This window comes from Sturnira hondurensis, unplaced genomic scaffold, assembly GCF_014824575.4.
Source record: "Sturnira hondurensis isolate 20B ecotype Veracruz unplaced genomic scaffold, ASM1482457v3 Scaffold0013511, whole genome shotgun sequence".
Taxonomy (NCBI): domain Eukaryota; kingdom Metazoa; phylum Chordata; class Mammalia; order Chiroptera; family Phyllostomidae; genus Sturnira; species Sturnira hondurensis.
The window spans coordinates 231,484-243,247 of record NW_028086142.1 but is presented as its reverse complement, the minus strand read 5'-3'; the positions used below and the strand labels follow the sequence as shown (position 1 = coordinate 243,247).

General features: G+C 52.7%; 1 protein-coding gene across 3 annotated transcripts in view; it reads left to right on the top strand.

Moving 5' to 3' along the window:
* Positions 1 to 6,014: 6,014 nt before the first annotated feature.
* IQSEC2 (IQ motif and Sec7 domain ArfGEF 2) overlaps positions 6,015 to 11,764 on the top strand; it is a 78,418-nt gene continuing 72,668 nt past the window's right edge. For 2 of the 3 annotated variants that reach the window (XM_037061649.1, XM_037061648.1), the window contains exon 1: positions 6,015 to 6,934. In XM_037061649.1, coding sequence (XP_036917544.1) covers positions 6,255 to 6,934 — 680 coding nt within the window. In that variant the 5' untranslated portion in view covers positions 6,015 to 6,254. The remainder of the gene's footprint in view (positions 6,935 to 11,764) is intronic. The other variant, XM_037061653.1, reaches the window with a different exon arrangement.

Genomic DNA, 11,764 nt, shown 5'->3' with positions numbered 1-11,764 from the left:
TTGCCAGGTACCTAAAATGAACTGGATTATAATTGGACTCTGCATTTGGCTCAAAGTTTTATGGCAGCTAGGACAAAATTGGAAACGCATTGGGCTGTGTGGTTTTATGTTCTGACAGGATCAAGCTTACAAATCATCTTCACAGAGAAAATTGTTCCTAAAACGAAACTCCTGACTGGCCTAGTAGGATGGCTTTCTGTGAGACTGTTCAAGACTGACAGGCACTTTGGCTACATCTTGGCCCTTCCCCCAGTAGGGAGAAAAGGACTGGAAGGATAATTAATTAATTAGACAAATGCTGTCTCAGTTTTAAGTACTGCTATCTCCTTAGGGATCCCCACAGAGATAAGCGTCTTCCTTTTCCCTCCCATTTTCCTTCTCCTATGTTTCTCACAGATGGTCACTTCCCTACAGCTCTGCTTCTAAAGTCTGCAATCTTAAGACTCTTTGGAACACCAAACCTCAGCAAATAACCCAAATAAGAAATCGTAGCCTAGTGGTTACACAGCAAGTCTGTGCAAATTATTTCCCTCCAGTCCTCAGTGTCCTCATGTGAAAATCGAGTTCATGTCTGAGGTCGCTTCAGCTCTGATATTTGGGACTATAAACTCTTTGAGGGAAAGACCAATGATTTCTGTTTTTAAATCTGATTTTCCCATCGTGTGTCTGGCAGTTAACAGGTACAGAAGATCTGCTTATGAGAAGAGCTGTGAGAATCCAATAGGAAAACCCAATTTGAACAGATGCCACCTTTGCATGGGAGGAAAATATTTCATGGCTCTCATTGTCATGACAAGTTCTTGTTGACTGGGTACCGGCAGTGGGAAGATGTGGTTTTCAGGGCTCTTTTCTGCTTGAGCTCTGCACGCCTTGGCAAAGCTGGCTCTAGGGTAATCATACCAGGGACCCAAGCTTCTGGGAAATGCCTTTGGGGAGGCAGTAGGCACAACAAGTAACCAACACAAGACCCACCTCGTAGTGTGGAATATTCAGTATATACAGTGTCCAGGTGAACCCCCTCCCCTCCTGCCATGTTGCTCTCTTGCTCAAAAACCTTCCATGGGCCCTGGCTGGTGTAGCTCAGTGGATTGAGCGTGGGCCTGCGAACCACAGGATCGCGGTTCGATTCCCAGTCAGGGCACATGCCTGGGTTGCAGGCCAGTTTCCAGCAGGGGACTCACAAGAGGCAACCATACATTGATATATCTCTCCTTCTCTTTCCCTTCCCCTCTAAAGATAAATAAATAAAATCTTTAAAAAATCATTAAAACAAAAAACCTTCCATGACTTTTCATTGTCTATAAAAAAAGGTCCAGCCCTGGCCGGGTAGCTCAGTTGGTTAGAGCATCGTCCTGATACTCCAAGGTTGTGAGTTTGATTCCCGGTTAGGACATATGCAGGAAGCAACTGATGAGCGCATGAATGAGTGGGGCAGCAAATCAACCCCCCCCTCACAGAGAGAGAGAGAGAGAGAGAGAGAGAGAGAGATCTGATGCTCCAGTTTGTTCATGAGTCTTCTCCAAACTGAATCAAGCCACGTCTTCCCATCTCCTCCTGTCCCTCACAACACACACACACGTCTCTCATACTCTCTTCAACCAAACCGTATGTGGTTCCCCAAACAAGCACTGTTTTCCTGATTGTTCCTTTCCTCCCACTGGACATGGCTCCCTTCCACAGGTATTTCTCAGCTCTACTACTTCTACCTGTAGAAATCCTAAGCTCGGCTCAAATACCTTGACATCTATAAAAAATATCCCAGCACCACAGTCTGGGTGCCTCCACTCTGTCTTGTTAGCCCTGTGTGTGACTTATGCTTGTAGCTCTCCGACCGGATTGGGAGTTCCCTAAGGGCACAGGCAACGTCTGATTCACTGAGAGCTCTCCATCACCCTTCCCTGTTCTGTTTTTCTCCACCTATGTTAGTTTCCTAGGGTTGCCATAACAAAGTGTCGCACACTGGGTGGCTTAAAGCAGTGGATATTTATTCTCTGTCAGTTCTTGAGGTTAGAAGTGAGAAATCAAGGTCAGCAGGGCCATAATTTCTGAGGGTTCTAGGGAATAATCCTTCACTGCCTCTTCTGGTTTCAGGTGGTTGCCGGCCACCTTGGCATTCCTTGGGTTGTGGACTCCAATGCTGCTTCCTCCTTCACGTGGCATTCTCAGTGTGCCTGGGTCTATTACGTCCAAATTTCCTTTTTCTTATAAGGACACTCATCATTGAATTAGGACCCACGCCAATAGAGTATGACCTCACCTTAACTTGAACAAATCTGCAAAGACACTCATTTCCAAATAAGGTTACATCCACAGGATGGACATCAAGTTTTGGAGAATTTTATTCAACCCAGTACACCATCTAACATGCTCTCTATAGTCTCTATGTTTATGGTCTTTCTCCCCCCGTGAGCTCTCTGAAGTTAGAGATTGCTGTCTCTTTTGTTTACCGCTGTCTTCTCAGTGTCTAGGATAGTGACTGACACATAGTAGGCATTCAGCAAACACTTTGTGAACGAGTCTTTGCATCTGTCTGTCCCTACCCACAGGGAATCTGAATGAGAGAAGCAGAGATAAGGGCAGAATGCAATAGTTGCCTAGGACATAACACATGCTCTGTAAGTGTTCTCTGGATGAATAGAAGTTTGATGGCTGTATTGATTTAACACTTATGGAGCAACAGTTTCGTCCAATGTGTGAGGAAAGGTATGAAGAAGTGAGAAGGAAACATCCGAGCATCCTGGCTAGGCCTCTGGGTGAACGTAGGCAAGTCATTCAAACTCTGGGCTCTCCTTTCTCACTGCAAAAGGGAGGTAATAACGGTGCCCGCCTCACTGGGCTGCCATGAGGATCACGGGACTTTGTACGTGGAAAGAGCTTAGCGCAGTGCCTGTCGCGTAGGAAGCTCCGCAGACGCGTTCGTTATTATTACTGCGATCGCTGTTAGGTGCTGGACTCTGTGTTTTGCAAGGTGTTTTTCGAAGCAGCTTTATCAAGGTATAATTCACATACCATTACATTCTCTCTTAAAAATGTCTAATTCAGTGGCTCTTAGTGAACAGGATTGTGCAGCCATCACCACAATCCAGTTTTAGAACATGTTCATCCTCTCCCCCCACCAAAAAAAAAAAAAAAACCCAAACCACATACCCATCACCAGTCACTCCTCTTTCCCCAACCCATGCCCTAGTTCCTGGAAATCACTACTCTTTGTCTCCATGGATTTGCCTATTCTGGAATTTTAGATAAAGGGGATCATACAATATGTGTCCTTTTGAGTCTCTTTTAGCATCCTGTTTTCAAGGTTCACCCGTGTTTTGGCATGCATCAAGACTTCATTCCATTGTATGGCTGAATAATGTTCCACTGTGTGGATGTGCCACATTTTCTCACCCTATTCACCATCAATAGATGGCTGTTTGATTGTTTCCATGCCCTGACGATTATGAATAAGGCTGCTATGAACGTTCATGTTCAAACATGTGCGTGGAAGCATGTATTTATTTCTCTTGTGCATCTACCTAGGAATGAAATTCCTGGGTCGTATGGTAACTTTGTGTTTAACATTTTGAGACACTTACAAATTGTTTTCCAAATGGATGCACCATTTTACATTCCCACCAGCAAAGAACGAGGGTTCCAATTTCTTCACTTGCTCACCAATACTTCTCTTTGTCTGTCCTTTTTATTTTAGCTCTCATGGTGGGTGTGAAATGGTATCTCAGTGTGTGTGTTTTAAGAAGCTGGTGTTTCTTTTTCAACAACCTTATTTCCATTTTCCATTTAGGAGCATGTGGAAGAACAGCTTAAGACCACCCAGTGGTTATTCTTACCCTTTCAGTGAACTCGGGCTGAGCAGCAGTAAAAACTCTGGGAGCCGGAGCAGTCTCTATGCACCCTGAAATTCCTCCCTGGTCACAGCCTTTTTCAGCGGCAGCCTGCCCTCCCCTTTCAATCTCTTTAGGATCTTTGTGGAAGTAAAGATCAGGCAGGACCTCCCATGGATGCTCGCAGGATATGGCCCTGCACATGCACAACAAACAGACCCGCTGAGTGAGCTCCCTTGCTGTCGCAGGGATGGCAATGTCCACGCAGCACAGAGGAAGCGTCTGTGTGACACAGAGCGACGGTAGGCAGGTTAACATAAGACACCTCTGTGAGAGGCTGATGGCCAGCCCTGGGATCGGTAGTCACGGGAAGCCAGTGGCTTCTAGCGGGCTGTCTGATTCTGGTTAGTGAAGGTTCCAGGAACGAGGCAGCCAGCGGCAGTAGTGGCCCTGGTGGCAGCAGCAAACCAGCACGGCTCGCTGGCCAGTGTCCCTGGACAATGTGATACTAACATCAGCAGGGTTTTCAGTGGCACGATCTGCCCGCAGAAGCTTCTTCCAGCCTCTCTTCAGATGTATGATGCAGATACTATCACTTTTCCTATTTTTCCTTTTAAATACTTTTCGTTTTTTTGGTGTGTGTGCGTGATTGCCTTTTTCATTTTTTTATTGTTGTTCAAGTACAGTGGTGTCCATCCCCCCCCACTGCTCCCCCCACTCCAGCCGTCCCCTCTTCCCACCGTTGACCCTGCCCTCCTTTGATTTCGTCACTTTTCCTTTTGTAGATGTGCCATTTCATTTGAAAGTCAAGGTTTGTGCCACCTAGGTGGGTTTCTGCTGCAAGGAATTTAAGGACGTCCCCCTCCTTCATCTGCAGAACAGCAAGGCATCTGGACATTGTGAAACTTCCCCTTTCAGTCACAACAGGAGCCCAGAAAAACACCCTGGGAAGCTCATTGTGGTTTTGATTTGCCTTGCCCTGAGGGCTAATGATGTGGAGAATCTTTTCACGTGCTCACTGATCATTTGTACATCTTCTTCGGAGAAATGTGCATTCACATCAGTGTTGGGTTGTTTACCTGTAAGAGTTCTTTACATAATCTGGACGCAAAGCCCTTAGGAGATATATCACTTGCACACATTTTCTCCCATTCTGTGGGTTATCTTCTCTGCACCAGACATTTTTGCATGCTTTTTTCCAAGACCACCTTGTGAGGTAGGTGTTATTGGTAGGGAAATGAAAGTTCAGAGAGAAGATGAAATTGAAATCGCTTTTTTTTTTCTGATTAGAAAACTCACGCTTTCTCCTCTACCGCAATGTGCTCACAAAGGGGAATGAAGCCATGTTTTTGGATTTAAGGAGTTCGGTCCGGCAGAGGACAAAAAACAAGAATGCAAACGAGTGCACTATGAAGCACAGTTCCACTTGTCCCAGTTCCAAATGCCACAAGAGAAGTGTGGAGGAAGTGCAGTGGGAAGTCAAGAGGGGAGGAAAAGTGAGCACTTCTAGATGGCGAAATCAGGGCTGGCTTCAGGAAGGTGGCATTTAAGTCTTGAAGGATGGGTACAGTTTCACTGCATGGAGATAATGGGCTGAATGGGGGAGACATTTCCAAAGAAGAGCAGAAAATGAGGGTTGAAGGAATACACGGAGCTTTGATCCTAAGTCTGTCTGCGATGGTGAGTCCCAGGGCTTATTGGAATGGGAGATGCTGAGACTGCTTTGGTTTGAGGACCCCAGGCACTGACTAAGTTGGGGGGTTATCTGACACTTGGGATTGGAAGACCCAAAGGGGATAGGGAGTCCATGGTATGCCTAGATCGGGGGCGGGGGGGGGGGGCGGAGGGCTGCCTGAGAAGGGGGTTCCTGGGATGTCTTAGATGACTGTCTCGGGCCTGGCGGACCCGAGATGCATTCGGACGGATTGGCATGGAGGGCTTCGTTAGGCAGCGTTGGGTGAGGACCCTGGGACCCGTGAAGGGAGCGATCTCCCTCAGCCTGTGACGGGGCTGGCCCGGGTGCCCGGGGCGGGTCTGCTCTGGGCGCTGGGGGCTGTGGCAGGTGGGGCGCGCGGGGGCGGGCCGGGAGAACGGGGTGGGGGCAGGGGCGGGGGGCGGGCCGGCGGCCGGGGCGGTCCCGCGCGGCCGCGCTGCGCAGTCACTCCGCAGCGGGCGGAGCGCCGTGGGCCGCGTCCTCCGGTGCCGTGGTGGTGGCGGTGGCGGCAGAAGCGGTAGCCTCAGCTCCTGCTCCCCGTGCCTCCGGACCCAGCGCTGTCTCCCGGGCCCCCCCGGGCCCCCGGGCCCTCGAGCCCGGTGCGCGCCCTCGCGTCCCGCCGGCCCCCTCCCCCGGCTGGGCCCGGGGGAGGGTGGCGCCGTGAGAGAGCGGGGACCCGGCTTTCCTGCCCCTTCCCCTGTCCCTGGGCAGCCAGGATGGAGGCGGGGTCGGGGCCCCCGGGCGGCCCGGGATCCGAAAGCCCCAACCGGGCGGTGGAGTACCTGCTGGAGCTGAACAACATCATAGAGAGCCAGCAGCAGCTGCTGGAGACCCAGAGGCGGCGCATCGAGGAGCTGGAGGGCCAGCTGGACCAGCTTACCCAAGAGAACCGCGACCTGAGGGAGGAAAGCCAGCTGCACCGCGGGGAGCTGCACAGGGATCCCCACGGCGCACGGGACAGCCCGGGCCGCGAGAGCCAGTACCAGAACCTGCGGGACACCCAGTTCCACCACCGCGAGCTGCGGGAGAGCCAGTTCCACCAGGCGGCCCGGGACGTGGGGTACCCGAACCGGGACGGCGCCTACCAGAACCGGGAGGCGGTGTATCGGGACAAGGAGCGGGACGCTTCCTACCCGTTCCAGGACACTACTGGTTACCCAGCCCGAGAGCGCGACGTGGCCCAGTGCCACCTGCACCACGAGAACCCAGCCCTAGGTCGCGAGCGGGGAGGGCGGGAGGCCGGACCGACGCACCCGGGCCGCGAAAAGGAAGGCGGCTATTCAGCTCGGGAGCGGGGCCAACTAAGCCGTGGCGCATCCAGGAGCTCCAGTCCCGGGGCCGGTGGCGGCCACAGCACCAGTACCAGCACCAGCCCGGCCACAACCCTCCAGAGAAAGTAAGGAACGTGTTTGTACCCCTGCCTCTTCCCCTTTTATTCCTTGTCCAACTTGGCCAGTTGGTAAAGTCAGAACCCGATGCCTGATTCCATGTCCTTCTCTCCTGTCCCATTCTGTTAGGAAGAGCCTGGACCCCTCATGGGGCAGAGGCCCCTTGTCTATCCACCCGAGACTGGGTCAGCCCTATAGGAGCCGGCACCTCTTCTTGCTCAGAACCGCAGCCAGGGAGAGCCTACAGCAGACATCGCCCCTCCACTTTTTTCACTCCCTGGCTGTAGTCTTGCCAGGGGATGGCTTTCCATTTATTTATTTATTTATCTGGGATGTGTTTATTGTGTGTGAAGGTGCCAACTCAGAGCCCCCAGGAAAAGAAAGCCCACCTCCTTTTTGTGTGTGTGTGTGTGTGTGTGTGTGTGCCTGTTGGGGTCTCCACTGCAGGTCCTGAGTGCAGGCCTGATCTTGTCTCCTCTGGCAGCCTCAGCCCCATCCTTTCTCAGGGAGGCAGGTGGGGACCAGAATGGCTGCTGGAAGCTGAAACATCCATCTGAGGGGAACTGCGGTACATCCTGGCCTGGGGAGCAAAGATGGAGGCCTAGTCCGTGGCTAGTTCCTCAAAGACCACCCCCCTCTCCACCTAAAGAAAAACAGCACCCAGCCAAAGAGCAGGCAAGGAAGAGAAGTCTACAGAGCTTCCCTCTTCTTGGCTCAGGGCCAGTGTCTGTGCTGGGGTCTGTGTGCCTGCCTATTTGGGACACCTTGGCATTATTTCCTGGGTTGGTGGGACATGGGCTAGGTCCACTTCTTCCAAGCAGATACCACAGTAAAGCTGCTGGGCAGGTAAATGTCAGGCTGAGAGATGTTAAACTGATAAATGTCAAGGGCATGCAGGTTCACAGGGCTGCCCTAAAGGCTCCCTGATTTCGATTCTGCTGGATTGAAAAGAAGACCGAACTGGGAGTTAGGAGACCCAGGTTCCCCTTCCAGCTCTGCTGTAGATTGGCTTTGTGACCTTGACTGAGTCCCTTCCCCTCTCTGCCCATATCTTTTTCAAAGGCAAGGTCTGCCTTGAATGTTCTTTAGGGGCCACTCCGGCTTAAATTGGATGGTTCTGTCACTAATCCAGCCACACTACAGAGCAAGTCTGAAGTCCTCTAGCGAATGGACAGCCTTCCCCCTCCTTCTCACTGCTCAGCTGGTCCTACCATGTGCCACAACCAGTGGAGTGTCTCTTGGAGGCTGGGCTGGGGGTGGGGAAGCCTTCTGCCTCAGGAAATCTGCCGGGAGACAGCTCTCTGCAACTCCCCCGTGGTGAGGCAGCAGACTGGGGTGCTGGGTTGAGATGGCTGGGCCCCAGGAGCAGCAGCTGCAGCTTGAGGGCCCGGCTGGGCTCCACTGCAGTGCACCCTTGGCTGAGTTTTGCTGTGGACTGTCCCAGAGTAGTTGGGGGGCCAGGGAAATGGGCTCTCCTGACCAGGTGGGGCTGCTGGGAGCCCATTGCTGCAGGGCTGACTGCATGGGGCTTGGGGCCACCCCCTGGAGGGAGGGTCTGGATCAACTAAGCACTGTCTTAGTCTTCTTTCAGGAGAGGGCCACGGTAGGAGGAGGCAGAGGGAGACTGGATTGTGGTCCTCAGTCTGGCTGTGGACTCTTCTAGGGTGATCAGGCCTGTGACAGAAGAGGCAGCCTCATTGTGTGTGGCTCCAGGGAGCAGAACCAGGAGCAGTGGGAAAAATTGGGGCTAAATCAGGAAGAACTTTCCAACCTGGCTGTCTGATGATGCAGTGGGCTGCCTCAAGAGGTGGGGGTGGGAGCTGGCTGGACCTGTCCAGCAGAGGCCCAGTGCGGGGCGAGGAGAGCCGGAGAAAGCACACTTCCTGAATCCGGTGTAAAGCCCAACGAAGGGACCTGGGCCTCCCTCAATTCCAGGATTCCATGACACTGAGACTCTCCATCCTGCAGACGTAGGTTTGAATCTCTTGGCTGGCTGGCAGGCCGTTTGCTCTTGAGCTCTGTGCTCCCGCCATCCACACAAGCCAGCCTCTCGCTTCTCCCCAGTTCTTGTTGGATTTCCTGGGTTCACATTTCCTACTGGATTAATAAGAGGGGTTGCATAGTTCTTCGGATTCCTCCTAACCACACGTTAAATACTTGCACATCCAGTATTTTCTCATTTGGTCCTCACAACAGGCCCCGTGCAGTGAACATTAGTGACTCCATTTTAGAGATAGGGAAACTGAGGCTCCAGGATGAAGAGACTTTGCTCAAGGGTATGCTGCTAGTTCCCGATGGATGTGGGACTAGAACTCAAGTCCACCTGTGTTCAATGCCCATTATTTTTCCACCGGAGCTTTCCAACCCACAAGAATCTCTTGGCCTTGGGGACCTGGTTGGGTTACGAACTGGGAGAGGTGAGGAGAGCCATAGGTATCTAGAGGACTTGAGAAGGAGGAAATGACTCTGGGAGTAGTGGGGGGGGGGTCGACGGGGAGGAAAGAAGGCTGTGTCCCCCTCCTTTCCACTCTCCCTCCCGGTCAGGCGTCAGGAAGGCCTGTTGATGCAGTAGCCATTGCTGTCACCACAGCTGCTGCAAGCGACTCCCCTGCCAGGCCTGTTCTGGGTTTGTAGAGTGGGTGAGAAGGCTGCCTCTGGAAGCTAGGGCAGGCGGGGTGGGAGTTGAGCAGCAGAGGCTGCAGCATTGGGGGAGGATAGGTAGATGCTGGTACTGGCTGGGCGCTCCTGGTCCCCGGGCTCCCTCTGGTGGAGGAAGAGGGCAGAGAGGGGCCTGGACCCAGCTGCTGCTGGTTGAGGGCCCCCTCTGCCTAGGGACTTACTGAGTCCTCCCCACGACCGACCAACCGACCCTGTGCGTCTGTCAACACAATCCGCATTTTACAGCTGAAGCGACTGAGGGCTCAGAGATGTGAAGCGACACAGCAGAAATCACACTGCCCATAAGACAGTCTCCCAATCCTGTGAACTTTCCCTCTGCTGCAATTGATAGCAGCTGTTACGTCCACCCCCACCCCTGTCACCCCCAGGATTCCCACATCCTCCTGCACTGTCTCTTCTGGACAAGTTCCCGGATGCCAGTATGCCTTCTGCTGTGGTCTGGGTGTGGCCTTTCTAGAAGAACAGCAGAGAGCGAGATAAAGCCCGACCTCCTTCTGGCCACTGGTCCTCTGCATGTCAGGGCTTCGCTTATTTGTTTGTTTTTTTTTTAGTAGCTGCAGGTTGCTACCAATGCTCAGATCTTTTTCCCTGGAATTGTTGCACCCCTCCCACCCCCCACCGCCAGATGACTAGAAAAGAGCCCTGCTTTCTTTGTTGATTTTGGCCCGGCCCCCCTTGCAGGTCAGGCACCTGGAATGATTTACAGGCGTGCTGGGGGCCACTGCTGAGCCGCTCCATGCTGAAGAGAGCTGCGTTCCCCACGCTTTGTGCACGGGCCCAGCTCTGACTCTGCTGTAGGCGGTGGTGAGCTGAAGCTGGTTTGGTGGTAAATCTCCGTCCTCTGCTCCCACCTCCTGCCCACCCCACAAGCTGCATCACATTAGGGAAGAGCAGCCAGAGGCCTGGCCTGGTGTTCCCAACATCCAGAGAAACGTCTGGTCTACCATATAGCTATCTCCCACATACAGCGGGGTGTCAGTGCTCCCCAAAGGGACTGAGAGCACTGGGAGGAAGGGAGCAAGCCCAGGGAGGGGCCCTGGAGAAGTCTGTCTCCTGTGGAGTCTTTGGTGCTTTTCCCAGGAGGGTCTCTCCTTCTTCTCAGGAGGGAAACCCGTTTATGTTCCCCCTACTGTGTTGGGAGCATTGTACTCGTGTGGGAGGAAACGATAATGTCGAGTTGAATGAGAATTAGAGGAGTCTTCCTCCTCTGTCTAGATCTGGGGCAAGAATGGGGCTGTTGTCATCCACAAACATTTCTTAGCAGCATGCACACAGCAGGAGGGGCCACCAGGCTGAGCCAACGCCATGCTCTCTGTGCTTGAGACATGGAGCCCCCCCATCACCACGGAGCCCAGGACAAAATGCGTAGCAAGGCTGGTGAGGTGTGGAGATTTTCCAGAGGATCAGGATAGGCCAGGCCAGGGTCAAGGACTCAGATGGGGTGAGGGGGGGCGGGGGGCAGCTTTGAAGAGAGTGGGTGTCTCCTGGAGGGGCAGGTGTGAAGAAGACTGAATGCAAGCTTGCCCTGGCTGGTCTTCGATCTGTCCCACCCCTGCCTGCTGTGGCTTCCGAATTTCCCGGGAGCACAGTCAAGTCCTGGAACCTGGAGAGGGGGCCACACATGTGCTCAGTGAATCTCAGCCTTCTGCATGCCAGGCGCCACCCTATGCGGCTTTATGTAATAATAGTTATCATACTTTTACTGCATTTACTGTGTGCCAAGCATTATTTGGTCTGAGTGCTTTCCACGCATGAATTCCTTCAGTCTTCACCTGAATCCTTTGATGTAGATATTGTTATTAAAACCATTTTACAGATGAGGAAACCAAGGCCCACAAAAGTTGAATAACTCACCCAAGGTTACGCAATGAATAAGGGGGAAAACTGAGAAGGAGCTAGGAGCCCAGAGTCCGTCCTCAGTGTTCTTACCCATCAACCAGTACTGCCTCTTACCTCATTTTCACAGGGTCCCTGCCAGGTGGATGTTAGCATTATCCTCATTTTTCAGACAAGGTAATGAGGATCAGAGAGATGTGGTTACTTGCCTGAGGTTACACAACTGCTTGGAGCCCGGAAGCGTCTGGCTCCCGAGCCTGTGCTCCACAGTTACCTCCCGGAGGCTGGCAGGGTGTAAAGGCAAGACAGTCCGGGTCCGGCTC